The sequence below is a fragment of the Symphalangus syndactylus genome, chromosome 8 (genome assembly GCF_028878055.3).
Source record: "Symphalangus syndactylus isolate Jambi chromosome 8, NHGRI_mSymSyn1-v2.1_pri, whole genome shotgun sequence".
In the NCBI taxonomy this organism is placed as follows: domain Eukaryota; kingdom Metazoa; phylum Chordata; class Mammalia; order Primates; family Hylobatidae; genus Symphalangus; species Symphalangus syndactylus.
The window spans coordinates 105,696,668-105,713,407 of NC_072430.2; the positions used below are offsets into that span (position 1 = coordinate 105,696,668).

The 16,740-nt window shown below is 35.5% G+C and overlaps 1 protein-coding gene across 4 annotated transcripts in view; it reads right to left on the minus strand.

Annotated features, from left to right (window-relative positions):
• TRAK2 (trafficking kinesin protein 2) overlaps positions 1-16,740 on the minus strand; it is a 77,321-nt gene that overhangs the window by 13,208 nt on the left and 47,373 nt on the right. For all 4 annotated transcript variants that reach the window (XM_063644895.1, XM_055290209.2, XM_063644893.1 and 1 more), the window contains 7 exons: positions 10,893-10,969; positions 9,186-9,302; positions 7,954-8,163; positions 7,348-7,426; positions 5,164-5,294; positions 4,648-4,722; positions 2,771-2,908 (listed from right to left, as the gene is read on the minus strand). In XM_063644895.1, coding sequence (XP_063500965.1) covers positions 2,771-2,908; positions 4,648-4,722; positions 5,164-5,294; positions 7,348-7,426; positions 7,954-8,163; positions 9,186-9,302; positions 10,893-10,969 — 827 coding nt within the window. The remainder of the gene's footprint in view (positions 1-2,770; positions 2,909-4,647; positions 4,723-5,163; positions 5,295-7,347; positions 7,427-7,953; positions 8,164-9,185; positions 9,303-10,892; positions 10,970-16,740) is intronic.

A 16,740-nucleotide genomic window follows, 5' to 3' on the forward strand; every position in this document is an offset into this window, starting at 1 on the left:
CAAAAGGTCTGAAAGGCCATAAACCCGGTGTTGACAGTGATTCTGTGGAGGGTGAGATTTAATGGTATTTAACAATTTTCTTTTTTGCTTTTCTGTAATTTCTAGCTTTTCTATAATAATCATGTATAGCTGGCCAGGCACGGTGGCTCACGCCTGTAATCCCAGCACTTTGGGAGGCCAAGGTGGGTGGATCATGAGGTCAGGAGATCGAGACCATCCTGGCTAACATGGTGAAACCCTGTCTCTACTAAAAATACAAAAAAAAAAACCAAAAAAAAACCCAAAAAAAATTAGCCGGGCGTGCTGGCGGCAGCTACTCGGGAGGCTGAGGCAGGAGAATGGCGTGAACCTGGAAGGTGGAGCTTCCAGTGAGCTGAGATCGCACCACTGCACTCCAGTCTGGGTGACAGAGTGAGACTCCGTCTCAAAAAAAAAAAAAAAAAAAAGTAAAAACAAAAAAACCAACAAAAAAAATGTATAGCTTTTATAATATTAAAAAATCACTTAAAAGAATAAGCAAGCTTCCTCTTCCCCCCAGTCAGGGATGAGGACTAAATCTAGTGTTGACAGTGATTCTGTGGAGGGTGGGATTTAATGGTATTTAACAATTGCTTTTTGCTTTTCTGTAATTTCCAACTTTTCTATAATAAACATGCATAGCTTTTATAATATTAAAAATCATTTAAAAAAAAGCAAGCTTCCTCTTCCTCTGGTCAGGGATGAGGACTCAGCTAATATGGGTGACGACATGCTTAGTGGGGCTGAGCTGAGGATGACTGGAATTGGAGGCAATGGTGTGAACTCATGATTTTATATATATATATATATATATAGATGAAAACATATATATATACACACATATATAGTATAGGTATAGGTATGAAATACATATATTTCCTAGTCCTACCTGCTGAGAGGGCCTAGAAGCCACAATACTCTAGTAGCAATCAATGGGCACACCTAGTACCCAGATCTTGGATTCGAAATACAATTCTTCAATAAAAGTAACCAGAGCTCTTTGGAGAAATGGCTGATTTCAGGGCTGGGACAAAAAGTACAAGATGAGCTTAAAGGAGATCCTACTGATCATATCTAGGACAATCTGAATATCAAAATAGATAATAATAATCATGACTTGTAATCTATTGAATAAAATAGAAATCCACGAGTCCATGACATACCTAAGTGAACAAATGAACAAATAAATGGGACAGAAATGCACTAACTTACAAAAGAAAAATGCCAATTAATAAATGTTGAAAAATGATGAAATTTGAAAATCACCATTTGGCAGTCATCACTGTAATAACTCTGCCAGATAAGAACTATCAATGGTTACTAAAACTAGTGGGTAATAGTTTGATGAGGAACAGGATACTAAGTCTCAAAGTATCTCTCATAAAATGTTTACTTTGATCACTTGGTTGGGGTAGTATCTGCCGATTTTCATCACTACACAGCGAATTAGTAGTGTTAATTTAATTAACTGTTAATTACCATTAACTTTACAGTGGAAAAAACCAGCAGATTACCTTAACCAAGAGATCAAAGTTAATTAATACCACCTGCAATGGGCTAAACAGATATTATGCACCTCTTGAAACCATGCTCTGAGAATATGGCATGATTTCTGCCAAGAATGCATTACCGGAATCTAATCATGAGGATGCATCAGACAATCCTAAACTGAGGACATCCTACAAAAGTCATGAAAGAGAAATAAAGACAGAACCGTCCCAGATGGAAACAACTAAATTCAATGTATCCTTTGAAGGACATTAGTGAGACAACTGGAAAAATTTAAATGGGCTCTGTGGGTTAGATGATAATACTGCATAAACATCAACTTCCTGATGCTGATGGTTGTAGTGTGTTTATGTAGGACAGTGTCCTTAAGAGTGTCCAAATGTCCTTGTTTTTAGTAAATACACACTTAAGTACTATGGGGTAATAAGGTATATCAGCAACTTACTGTTAGAATAGCCCAAGGGGAAAAGAAAGAGAAAGAGAGATTGAATGATATGGCAAAAGCAATAATATGTTAAAAACTGAAGAATCGATGTGAGGGATATACAAAAATTCTTTATACTATTCTTGGAACTTTATTCTAAGTTTAAAATTATTTCAAACGTAAAAAACAAAATTATGCCTATTTTTAAGAAAATCTACTAAAATGTATAGTTTCAGTCTTTTAAAAAAGTTCACAGGATTGCACAGAAGTTTAAGAATCAGATTGTTAAAACAACTCTTTGAACCAACAGTACAAATTCTAATACAAACTCAAAAGTTTTTATTAATTTTTTAATCCAAAAAATACCATTTATAAATGAATCAAACAAAGATGAATCTTGTTCTCATGAAGCTTACATTCTAACAAGTTAAAAATATCAGGAGACTCAAGATTTATTGAAAGAGGTTTTAGATATTCAAAGCACCATTTAAGTAAGTGGCAGGTCATGGGCCTAGGGTAGGATGACCCAAGTTTAACTAGTTCTATGGTACACAGTCCTAAACTGAATTTCCTTAGGGCTCATCTTACGTATTATTGATACAACATATCTGGAAAGTCGCCTGTTAGAATAAATGAGTATTAAGGAAGATGTCAATATACAAATTAGGGCCTAAATAAATAATTAGAGTCCAGAAACAAGGAAAAATCATATAATCTCTTCTCAAGATGCTTTACACCATCATAAACTACACAACTTTCAGGACAAACTAACCTTAAACAAATTTCTTTAAATACATAGCATCTTTCTTAGTTGCTTACCCCAGTAAAAGCTCCATATGATTGGGAGAAGTAGAGATGAGCAGTAGGGCCAGATCTACTACGAAGTTCCTTTATTTCTTCTTGGGATTCATGTAACATTCCTAGGCACTCCATATTCCTGTCTTGTAACTCGTGCAGCTAAAAGAAAGGATGGTAGTGTACTTTATTGCCTTCCCAAAACAACATTAGGGGAAAAAAAACCCGAAACCTTTTGGAATAAGTATTAATTTTATCCAGAGGGCTAGCTAACTTTATGAATATCATTTCAATACAAAGACTAAAACAAATTAAGCAAGAAGAGTATATATATATTGAGCTACCAGAATTAGGGAGGGGTGTCTTGGCCAAAATTATACACGAATGTGACTTCCTGAAAGTCTGAAATGTAGCTAGACTACCAGAACTGTCAATTTAATATTGAATGCTTCATATACTTAACAGAGGAAGTATAACAGCTATAGTCAACTTAGGTTTAGTATAATATTAGTCTTTTTACACAACATTACTCTGAAATCTGTAAGTGACAAGATCAAGAGTCTACAAAGTGTTATATACAATGTCAGGGTGCTCAATCCTCCTAAACAAGTGGTTTTTCGCCCCTTGTTTCAGAACCTTCTTTACAACTAGATATACATATCTGATAAAAGAGTACATAATTTTCAGAGTATATTTTAACTGTAAAATTTCTTCAAGTGCAGTATATGCCCCACCTCATCAGAATCACCAGGGTTGAAGATGCTTATTAAAAATGCAGATTCTAGGCTCTCACTCCAGACCACTTGAAGTAGAAGCTCTTGGGATGGTGCCTGGAAATCGCCATTTAAAACTTGCTCTCCCAGGTGATTCTTTCCCCCTCCCTCCTACAAGGTATCACTCTGTTGCCCAGGGTTGAGTGCAGTGGTGTGATTATGGCTCACTGCAGCCTCAATCTTCTGGGCTTACGTGATCCTTCTACCTCAGCCTCTCAAATAGCAGGGACCACAGGTGTGCACCACTACACCTAGCTAAGTTTTTGATTGTTTTGTAGAGATGAAGGTTTCCTTATGTTGTACAGGCTGGTCTCAAATTCCTGGGCTCAAGCCATCCTCCCACCTTGGCCTCCCAACGTGCTGGGATTACAGGCTGAGCTACTGTGCCTGGCCCCAGGTGATACTAATGCATGCTAAAGAATCACGAAGTTATATTTAATAAATAAAATCTTATGTAGATAGAAAGTAGGAGATTTTTTGCTTCTTATCCTGACACACCTGCAAAAAGATTTACTACTAGAAATTATCTTATTTTAAAAACTGTTGAGCTAGTTTAGGTCGACTGGTAAAAGAGTGATATACTCCTAAAGAATCTTATAAAGTTGAGGTTTTCCCTATTAATCAAGAAGGATATTACCACATTACTAGTTTTAGAGACAGGACTTTTAAAATGCTTTATTCTTTTTTTTTTGAGATGAAGTCTTGCTTTGTTGCCCAGGCTGGAGTGCAGTGGCACATCTGGGCCCACTGCAATCTCTACCTCCTGGGATTCAGTAATTCTCCTGCCTCAGCCTCCTGGGCAGCTGGGATTACAGATGCCCGCCACCACGCCCAGCTAATTTTTGTATTTTTAGTAGTGATGGGGTTTCACCATGTTGGCCAGGCTGGTCTTGAACTCCTGACCTCAGGTGATCCACCCACCTTGGCCTCCCAAACTGCTGGGATTACAGGCGTGAGCACCACACCCAGCCAAAATGCTTTACTTCTTAGATCTCAAAATATCATCTTAACATTTTGTTGTTGCTTTTTAAATCTGGTAATTCCGCTTTAATAATTCTTATTCATGAAGATGAAAGAAACTAGTCACTCTTTCCCCTCCTGAATTACACAAGATAAAGATTTGATTACCTCCATTGTCAGTTGTCGTTGGGCATCTTTGGAAGCTTGCAGGTGAAGTTTTAGTTCTTCCTTCTCAATCACATGCTAACAACATATTAAAAAAGACATGTGAAGCCTTTCCAAGTAAAATATAGCTATTCTCTTTCTTATAAAGACATGTGAAGAATTTCTCTCTGGGGTATCATCTTAAAGCCTATAAAAAGCTAACCTTTCAAAAGCTAAATAAGATGGGCATTCGAATACAAAATCTATCAAGGTGTTCAGAGGATAATGGGCATGAGTCAATAATTTACACCACTTTCTGAGAAAGCACTAATCCCATTTTACAAAGAGAAATAGTGACTTGAAAGTACTTATTCATGATATATTATATGACATAAAGATGATTAAAACAGCAATCAGATTAGGGCATTTTAAAAGGGCAGGGACAATGTTTATTTTGTTTATTATATCTAGCATTTAGCATGGTGCAAGCTACTATGTCAGTGCTTAACAAATATCTGTTGAATGAATGAATAAACCTACTTCTTTAAGTTTATGCTGAAGGTCTACAATCTGTGACAAAAGAGAGGAAATCTCTTCTTGGTATCGAATCAGCTCATCACTCTTCCCTGACAATTCTTCAGTCATTCTGGACATCTGAGCATTTGTTTCACCTTGGGAGCAAAAAAAAATTTTTTTAATTAATATAAATGTAGAGAAGGAGTTGGCAAACTATGACTTGTGAGCTAAATCTTGTTTTATAACAAGCACTGGACTGTCGTGAATAGATTTTTCTTTAACATAAAAAAAAAATCCAGAGAAATCAATAGAGAAAAATAAAAGTTCTTCTGAAATAGGCAAATGCTGGGAATAGAATAGGAGACAATGAAGCTAAAAAGAGAGATGACTTATAAAGGCAAGCAGGCTAAAGGTTTTGCTTCAATCGTTTTCTTTATGAAAATGATATTTGCTCAATCTTTTTCTTCATGAAGGAAAGAAGGCTGAAAGGAGGGCAAATGCAGAGATAATCTCATTCATTTCTTTGAGAACTCTTTAGGGACATAAAATCCCACAAGCAATGAAAATTAATCTTAACAAATCTAACAAAGGAACATTTCCAGAATGGAACAGTCACAGTCTATAACAGAATGTGATAAAGCTATGGAAATGCTTCTGTAGGAGACAGACTTTCTGGCATACCCCTTTCAGGGATACGTGGCAAACTGAGTAAAGCCTCTAGAGCAATTCTTATAGCCTGGCCTTCTTACATGCACATAAAATAGAGCCTTTAGAATTCCACTAGGAATTTATTCACTCTCTATTTCATATGAAAAATTTGATATGTAAATACAAGCAGAAAAGCTACTTCTCAGTGTCATGTAAAGCTATTTTAAAATTGACAGACAGCCTCTAATATTTCAAAGGATAGTGATACACAGGCAGGAGATCTGGATCTGAGAGCTCTTGGGCAAGTCATTTCCTGTATTTTAAAGTGTAAAAGGTGGGTAATGGATTCATGGTGGAGGAGAAAATTCAATTTACATTCCTTCTGGTTCTCTAGTATTCTGCTATTCTAAGATATCACATTTTGCAGCCCATAGCCCAAATGAATTGATGTGATATTTTCATATCATTGCTTTCAACGTAAAAGGCTATATACAGTAGTCCCCTCTTATCTGTGGGGGATACATTCCATGACCTGCAGTGGATACCTGAAACCACAGATAGTACTGAACTCTATACTGTATATATTATGTGTTTTCCTACAAATAAATACCGATGATAAAGCTTAATTTATAAATTAGGCACAGTAAGAGATTAATAACTAATAATAAAATAATTATAACAATATACCAGCACACTTCGGGGCCATTACTAAGTATAATAAGGGTTACCTGAACACAAGCACTGCAATATTGCAATAGTTGACCTGGTAACTGACGGCTACTGATATGGTTACTAAGTGACTGAAGGCAGGTAGTATATACTGCGTGGAGATGTTGGACAAACAGATGATTCATATCCTGGGAAGTATGGAGTAGGACAAAACAACATTTCATCATGCTACTCAGAATGGTTCACGATTTAAAACTCATGAATTGTTTATTTCTGGAATGTTTGATTTAATATTTTCAGACTGCAGTTGGCCACGGTTAACAGAAACGATGAGAAGTGAAACCGCAGGTAAGGGACGACTGTTGTATTTATGGAGAAATTAAATTTCTCTTTCTCCAGTGAAGCCAATCTTTTTCCAACTGATTTGTTTTAAAAAATTAGTTAACATTACCTCAAACTAAAACATATTCCTTTAGAGAAACATAACTGGCACTTTATACTCATTGATTGTTAGGTTTTATGCCATCATTTAAGCCCTAGCTCTGCCACTTACCAGTTTTCTGACTTTGGCAAATCATCTTCCTCTATAGGACTATTTCCTCGTCAACAATATGAGAGCTTTGGTTCCTTTCACTCTAACATGCTATAACTTACTTATGAAACATAGGTCTGTAATGATAATTGCAATTTGAAACAAATATATTTCTTAAAAATACATATGGTATCTTATTTAGGGTTGTAGGCTCAATATGATATTCTAAGATTTTCAGTAACCATTTAAAATTGTTTCTTGAGATGCTTCTACTGAAACCAGTGATCTAACTTCCGAGGTGGAAATACCCTAACAAAGAATTGTCCAAAAGGTACAAAAGAGAATATGTTAATACTCACGAAGTTCTTTAACACAGTCGCTGACAAGCTGTTGTTCCTTTTCTTCATAGGTGACAGTTTCTGTCTTTATGTGACAAGCCTTCAAGAAAAAAATCAATATGTGACAATACCTTCTAGTGATTTTATAGAAATAACTACAAAAACCTTTAATTCTCATCTGAAGATTAAATTTCATCACTTACAAAGGAAAAAACCCAACAACCTGTTCATACATCTCTACCTGGCTCATCCCTGGCCTTGGCTAAAATGATCCTTGCTTAAGCAGGACTTCCTTGATGCCCATACTATACAAGTTCACAGAATATTGTGATTTTCTGAGATAGTTCTTATCACAGTTGTAACTACTTAGTTACTTGTGTAAACTCCACAAGATACATTTTCTATCCTGTGACTTTCACTATTGTACTGTCAACCTGCTACTATCCACTTTTCAGTGGGATCTAAGAACAGTGGAAGGCAAGACAAATACAGCTCCTTGTCCACGACTCTCTAATTGGAATGCCAATAGCAAATCCTTACTTATGCCATATTTCACTACAATAGTACCTGGACCTGAACTTTATAGCCTTTAAAGTAAAGGAAAATGGGCAATTAGGTTGAACGTACCTTGGATCGAAGAGCCATATTCTCTTCTTCCAGTTCCTTGAGCTTTTCTTGCAGCATTTCCAACTGCAGCAACCCTTGAGATAAGCTAAAGGACTCATTGAACCGAAGAGGTGTAGAACAGCTGGAATCAGTTTCACTTTCTTCAGAAGCAATGGAGACGATTCGAAGTAACTCATCTTTCTTGGATAGCTCATGCTGCAGCTGATTAACCTGTCCGTATAAATGCTTGATTTTCATGTTCTTTATTTTGCATTATTTATAGCAATACAGCTTCTAATTCATGGAACAATTATTTTTCATCATAAAAGAAAATCACAAAATCAGCTGCTAGGTTTTACTGACTAACGCAAGAAGTACTAAAAAGAGAATAACAAACCCCAGATACCTCCTAAGTTACAATTTTAGAGCATTAATTCAACAGTACAGGTTTTCTTCTAGCCTAGGTGAGAAGAAAAGCTAATTTTCTTATTGTATATATATGATAGGAATATAGGAGAAAAATTCACCTAAGATAATAATACATTCATAGTTGAAAACATGACAAAACTGAAGAACCTTCAAAGTATCAGAATAGATACCTACTTCAAATTCTTATCATAAGGGCTTGTAATTTTAAGATGTATATCACTGTGCATGTCTTCCTAGGAGTACTGATTTTAGTTCTAGGAACAAATAGTTTCAACCTAAAGGCTCAAATGTTATCATCCATAATGCATTCATAAAATACAAACGAAACCAGATAAAAATAACAAGTTACAGAAAATTTGAAATGTAACCATTCAAGTTAATAATAAATCAGTTCTCACTACAAACGTTTATTGCTATAGAATAAATATATTTTCAAAGTTTCTTTTTACTTTCTTCCTTTGTTTGGTTTTTGAATAAAGATACCAACATATTTGGGTGCCTATTTTTTAAAAATAAATTTCAGATAAGATCACACACAAAGTCTACACAAAAGGGTATGGATAGTTTTAATATCTAAGCAGGGTGCCACAGGTATTACAGATAATTAATATAGACTTTAAGGTGACCAAGGTAGTTACATGAGTTCTCCTCCGTACAATTAACATTTAATTTCTCTACTGATTAGTTTAATGGACACCAACAAAGTCAACAAGTATTGGTGTTATTTATCTATTGCCATCATTTCAGGGACACCTAGGAAAATAAATTTTCAATTGCATAAAACCTAATTATTTCATACTGCAGACATTTGATCAAAGGCTTACTTGATCAAAGGCTTGTCCCAATTGCTCCTCCAGGGATTCATTCTGCTCAGATAAGACATGGTTCCGCTTTAAGAGAGCTTGTCCAATTCGAGCAGCAAGTTCCAGATCACGATCCCTCTGTTAAAATACCAAATACACCTTTTCTCTGAGTATAAACAAGATTAAATGGCAGTTCAGAAATTTTGTGGTCAGTTTTGGTAAAATCAAAAGCAATGTCCTATAAACAAGATTAAATGGCAGTTCAGAAATTTTGTGGTCAGTTTTGGTAAAATCAAAAGCAATGTCTTAGAAAGCATCAAGATTCATTCATTCATTAAAATGAATAAACACAGGGTCTGGCACACAGGTAGTGCTTTAAAACGTTGGTCAAATGGATGACCACCACTGTTCTAAATGCAAGAGGACATCTCTTTTCTTGATATCAAGTGAGATTTATTGATCATCCTAGTAAATTAAGAGTCTAGCAACCCAAACTTTAAACTTGCAATTTTGGGGAATTGGAAAATCAACATAGTCTTTAAAAATGAGGATAGGGTCTGTACAGTAAAAGCTCAACAAATATTTGTTGAATGCAATTGTGTATCAAGTACGGTAATGATACAGAATTAGGTATTTAAGATATGGATCAGGTAGGTATGTAAAAAAAGAGTTCCATTTAGGGCAAAGCTTATGTGCATTCAGCAGCTTAGAGGTAAGTGCAGCCAAGAGCTCTATTGTCAACTGGTTCAAGAATGATGATACGAAATAAAACAGGAGATAAAAGACTGGAAATTCTGAGGCCACAGGATTCTGCCTAGAGTATAGAGAAGAAAGAAGTCTCAAGAAGCTGGTGGTAATGATGCAGGGAAGTCTGTAGAAAAGTCAAGCAATAGGCTTCCACCCAGAGTTATTATTTCTGGGCAGATAGTGATATTTGGCAAGGGCATAGGAATTCCATCTGTGTGGTAGTGGTGAAGACTGTATTCTGTAGGATAGAAAACTGTCAATATACATCTCACTGCCTTGTATATGATCTGCTTATAGTAATTATTATATAAATAAAATTAAGCTTCTATTCTTTCTCTCCACAGGCATATGAAAATGGAGGGACTATCTCCACATTTTTAAGGCTCATTTTAAATAATCGCTAAGTGGCAGACATAGAAATCATTCTGAGGAGCTGGGGGGAGAGGAGAGAAGGGTATGTTAAAGAAAGACTGTCTTCCATAAGATCAACTGAAACAGGTACAAAGGGAGACCTCTACTGATTGCCAACTAGAGGAGATACACTATACATATTAAAAATGCCATAGACAAAGTAAGCTCAAATCATAGCCCAAACTAAAAGTAAAAAAGGGGACATGCTCCAAACTGCAGGTATTGATTTGCAATAATAATGATACTGCTTTCTCAATGGGCAGCTCTGCTGTAGGGTAAGTAATAGCAGGCATTATTTTAAAATGATTTTTTTTTTAAAGATTAATGCTTTTCTAGGAAGGGGAGGCAAGCCAACACCATTAAATAAATAATTAACTATAAATCCTCTATAGCATTACAATAATAAACTTCAGGAAACATTCTACTTTGAAATGTCAGTTGTTCCAACAACCTTATACAAATTAACCCAGAGCACATACAACATTTTCCATTTGATGTGCAAATTTGATAGATTCCAAATGATCCTCAAGTTTTACCTTTTTGTACTGGAGAAAGAAAAGATATTCCTACCTCTGCCAGGAGATGTGTAACCATGTCGATGTCATTGTAAGTTTTGGTCATCTGCTCCACCCTGTCTGTGCCTAGAACTAATATAGTTAAAAACAACTATTTATAGGCTTTAGCAATAATGTTAAAGTTCAAATATCAATAAGAATTGAGAGATAACAACAACAAAAACCCCAGCCTTTTACAAAAAGTCATTCAGGAGAATAAAAATACATGTGAAAAAAAAGAAATGTTTTATGTATTAGACACTCAAGAAATAGTCCAATCATTACAAATAAAGTGTATATCATACAATAATTAAGAAAGTATCAAATGATCACAAGGCAGTCACATCTTGACTATCTCCTCCTCCCCTGGTAAGACAGGAAGTTTGGGCCACTCACTTATGAGAATCTTGGCTGGGAGAATGGATTAAGTTACTGACTGCTTTACCGTCTAATCTAAATTAAAGTTACTAAGGGTTATTAGTGAGGGGTTATGCTGTTACAAAGGAATTTAATTGGAATTCTGCTGTGATTATCATAAACATCTATGATCATCTATTGGAATTCTGCTGTGATTATCATAACCATCTATGATCATCTATTGGAATTCTGCTGTGATTATCATAACCATCTATGATCATCTATTGGAATTCTGCTGTGATTATCATAACCATCTATGATCATCTATTGGAATTCTGCTGTGATTATCATAACCATCTATGATCATCTATTGGAATTCTGCTGTGATTATCATAACCATCTATGATCATCTACCATGTGAGCTAATGTAAACAAGGAACAGGGTTTGAAGGACTTTTTCTGGTTCTGTTATGAACCGTAATTCCTTTAAGCTTAATTAAAAACCCTTTACCTGTATAAAAACCTTTCTCCCATCTAGGTCTCAGCTATAAAATAAATTGTATGCTACATTATTAGTTGTATAATTCAAGCCCTGTATTTCTGCACTTCACAAGTTCAGGAATTGTCAATGCACCTGGATAATTTAGTTCAAAAGAGAAGGGCATATATGACTCCAATGATTCCAGTCACACTAAATAGTATCTTAAAGTTAATAATGCATAACAAAAGAGGGCTCTTTTGACTTTGAACATGATATGTTACTGCAGAACATAATTTTGTGTTTGACTTAGACTCTTTTATTATAACTAGTTTGCCTTGAAGTGTGAAAAGGACAGGGGCTTTGGAGTAGAAAAGCTGAATTCATAAATTTTACTGAGCTGGAACAAGTCACTTAACCCTTCTGAGATTCAGACAATAAATATGGAGGCGATAACATCTCATGAGGTTATTAAGAGGATCAAACATGATAATCTACTGAGCAATAAAGTATTCGGTAACTGCTATGTATCATATAACTGTTGATAGTTACTACTCCTTAAACAGAACTGGTAGGTATGAAATGATTCTGACTTTAATTCTCTGAATTGGCAGTAATTAGTAGTTCCATAGTCCCATCTTAACACTTTAGGGTGCCCACGACTGAGTATGAAGGGATATCATTAGATATGTTTTACTTTTATCTGAGCTTTTTATTTTCTCCCTAGCACCACTGACTAAAATGAATCTGGGAATTACCTATAGCTTAATTATTAATAATAGCCTTGTTCCTAGTTAAAAGTAAAACAAAGTGCTGGCTTGATGGTATGAGGAGATAACTAAAAAAGATTTAAACTGAAAATATAAAAACTTTTCTTAAAACCTAGAAATAAACATGTGCACTCCAAAAGAATTTATATTTACAAATAGAGAAACTAACAATGATTTAACCACAGTGATAAGGGAAACAGACTTTTGGGCCTAAGGAATAGACACAGTATAATTTGGTAGCATAGCGGGAACAAAGGATTAAACAATTAAGGCAAATACTTACAGTGAATGGTCTCCTTTACTTCTGGTCTCAATAATAAAATTAAGGGAAAAATATAAAATCAATATATCCATGCTCTAAACTAATTACAGAAAACCAGACAATGGTTGTAAACCCAAATGTAATATAGAGCAATGGCTCTTAAGTTCAGATTCTGATTTAATTAATTTCAGGGAGCCCTATGGCGCTGGTAGTATGTAGAAGATTCCCAGGTGTTGAAAATGACGTGGAGCCAGGAATTAAAACCACCGATCTGGGGTTAACACCCAAAGCAAAAATCAGGCATCCTATAGGCTCAGTTAAAATCAGTTTTTATACAACTAGTTTAACAAACACATGACATGACTGACCAGAGTTAAAGATGAAGTGGCAGATTTAACTTGGAGTAAGACCAGTAAGTTAAGGATATAAAAAACAACTGTGAACCACAAGTCATATATGATGAAAGGGGAAGAAAAAAATGAAGGACACAGTAATACAGTAAAGAAATGTTTAGAATAAAATATGTTTTAGTGAGGAGAAATGAAAATATATTTCCTATAAATGCTTACCATCTGTCACAGCATAAAAATTTAAAGCTGAACCTTAAGAAGTTATCTAGTTTAATGATCTCACTTTCTTGTATGAGGAATCTTCTCTGAGAGAAATTATGTGGCATGTTCAAGACCATGAAGAAAGCTATTAGTGGCAAAGCTGGGATTTTAGTATGGAGATGATAATAACGCTCATCTCACAAGGTCATTAGAAAAAACTCAGATGATGTAAGAGTTCAGTAATGAGCTCTTTCCACTGTGCTGCTGTTTCTACCGCAGCCCCACTAAGAACATAAAAGCCCTTGTCTAATGAAATACCAGCATATACATCTGTGAATGCATGTTATATAATAAAACAGCATAGATCCCAATTTTGCTTTTTAAAGTGTGAGCATATCTATAAATATCTATATTCAACAGAGCCTGGAAGGATATATGTTAAAATGTTAATAGTGGTTATCTCTGGGTAAGGATTATGGCTGATCTGTTTTCTTTTCAGTGTTGTGCCAATTTTCCATAAAGAACAAATGTTATTTTCCAAACAGAAAAAAAAAAAAAAAAACCCACAAAAACCCAAGAACGCTTGTTAAAAAGTTTCAAAAAGCAAAAATGAACTTTAAAATGCCCAAGTATTTGTTATGGCAAAGAAATTAGATAGTGCAATCAGAATTTTCAAATTCTTATGTCGAATGCGCAACCTAGATACTACCAATCCACAAAGGCTGGGCCTCTTCAATTGCACAGAAAGATGTCAGGCACAAAACAGAAAGGAACACAATGGATTTTTCTCTCTGCAGTGGAATCAGTTCTGTCTGTCTTCTCTTCCTTAACATAATACTCCTGATAAAGACATGGTGCTTGGAATGATTCCAAAGTACTCAGGGCAAAACTCTTAAGTGTTTAATGTCTTGGCATTTAGACACTGTAATTAAATGCTTCAAAAACCACAGACTGGTTCTTCACCATAATTCTGTAACCAAGAACGTAGAGATAGCCAAGCAGGTTCTTTGTTAAAGTCAATCCTATCAAAACCTATTTTCCCGTCAGTTTTCAGTTGTTGAAAATATGTTAAATGATACAGAAATTAGCAATGATCCTTGCTTATTTCCAGACATGGACTTTCCTAACTCTCTAAAAAAGTATTTATACATCAGGGAGATGACAGATATTTTTACAGAACAATTTTGCAACTTGGTTTCCAGAGGTTGTTAATTAATGTTCAACATTTTTGGTGTAATGTTTGGAAGGCAAATCTACTGCTCCTGAAAATATGGGGTGGGAGTTTAACATACATAAGCACTTCACTAATCCTTACTTTATGTTCTATCCCTGCATAATTTCACATTAACTAGCTCAATCTCACATTATTTTCAGGATGGGAAATACCAATGATAATCCATTCTAATATCTGTCATTTACATGAGATGGTGCTTGATAGTTCTTTCCTATGTCCCTTCTCAAGATCTAAAGTTTTTACTGCAACTACTGAACTTCAAAAAGAATTCTAATCTTGCAGCACTCTCCAACTTTCTCACACCAAAACCAACAAAAACAACAACAAAATAGAAATGAAACACAAACAGTGCCCACATGGCATAGTAAAAGCTACAATAGCTCCTGACACCTACAGGCAGGTCTTGAGGTTTTAACCCTAAAGCAGTGACCACAGCCCTTGCTGCTATGATACAGCAAACATTTCTGCCTTCAAAATGACTGAGAGAAACTGATGATACACACCATCTAGGGCAGTCTTTCTCAACAGGATTCCAGGGGGAGAATCAGGCCCTACAGACCATTTGAATGACAATTTTCTCAATTCTCCCAAGGACTGTACAAAGCTAGTACATGATGCATGGGTGATAAGGTAATCCACTGTATAAACGCTAAGTGTCTTAGGGTATATAGTTTAATTCTCTTGTGGAACCGAAGGAGAGAGCTTATCTAGGGGAAAAATAAATCTGCTAACCTCTATGACTGGGTTTATGGTTAATGCTTCCTGAACTTCATCAGTCATATGTCCTTTTCTGCCAGTACAGGTTAATAATTTTTGAGGGCAGAGCCTGAGGAAAAGTATACCTACCATTTAGAAGTAATAATTTCTATGACTATATTTATCTGCAAAATTATACACTCTCCCCAATTCCTTAATTCTCCAATTAATGCCACTGTGAAATGGCCATTTGCTTTGGTTGGCAATGCTTTGTATCAGTGGTTCTCAAACTTGCGTGTGCATCAGTATCATCAGGAAGACTCTTTAAAACACAGACAGCTATGACTGTCTCACCCCTAGAGTTTCTAATTTTGTAGGTGGAGTAGGGGGCCCAAGAATGTGAATTTCTAACAATTTCTCAAGTGACATTGATTGCAGGGGTTCACATTTTGAGAACCACTGCCTAAAATAAAACTTACATAATCAATCATTTTCCCCCTCTTACGCCTTAGGAAGTAAAGGTGATCCTCTATTACCAAATAAAACCCCTTGAAAGAATCAGGTTTCTAACGTTAGCCTTTAAATGAACAAATGGTACAGTCTGTAACGTGTTCTGATTGCATGGCTCCCCCACAGCTCACTCTGGGACTCGGTCTTAATAAAACCAACAAAACTCTGGGGTGGCCTGTTCTGCATGTAAAACACTTTTTGACCATCTTAAACTTTACATGTGTGTGAGGGACTGGGATTGATTGATTGATTGCTTTTTTTGCCCACTCATTGCTCTCCCAGTGTTCTATCTTAAAAGTAAACAATCTCTTTCTGGATTGGGTGACTTCAGAGAACTACCCACTCTCCCCCATTTCTTGTGAGATAGGCTCCGAAGCTCAAATGCTGGCAACGACTCCTTCCAAATCACTATCTTCTCATAGCTCTTTCAATTTCTTTGTGTTATACAAGAAAGAAAGTGCCTTTGCCTGTGCCACCTTTTTACTAGGTGTTAAAATTCATTTTAATAAGCACAAATATCCACTGGCATGTGAGAGGTAGACATATGCCCAAAGTAACCCAGGGAGCTGAGCTCTAGGACAATCTGCCAGGGTACGCAGTAATTATTCAAAACCACAAATCTTGAAATCTCAGAGGGATAGAAAACTGTGGGAAAGGGTGAGAGAATGTTTTGTATCTTCCTTTTTAAACCTTGGTCAATTTCCTAAATAAAACAAATCATTTGGCTTTTACATTCATAAGATGCAAATTCATAATGAAGTTTATATGTGATTTAACTATTAACCCAAAGAATTAACACCTTTAAAAGAACAGTGGAATTTAAAGTACAGTGCAGAGGTAAATTATCAGTATAATCCTAGCTTATTTGCTTTATGATCTTAGGTATATCATATATAGTTCAAATTTCAAACTGTTGAAGTGAAAATAGTACCATTACACTAAAGAAATAGGATAGTTTTCCAGAACCCTGAAGTACGGATCAATATCATCCTATTAATCTCGTTTT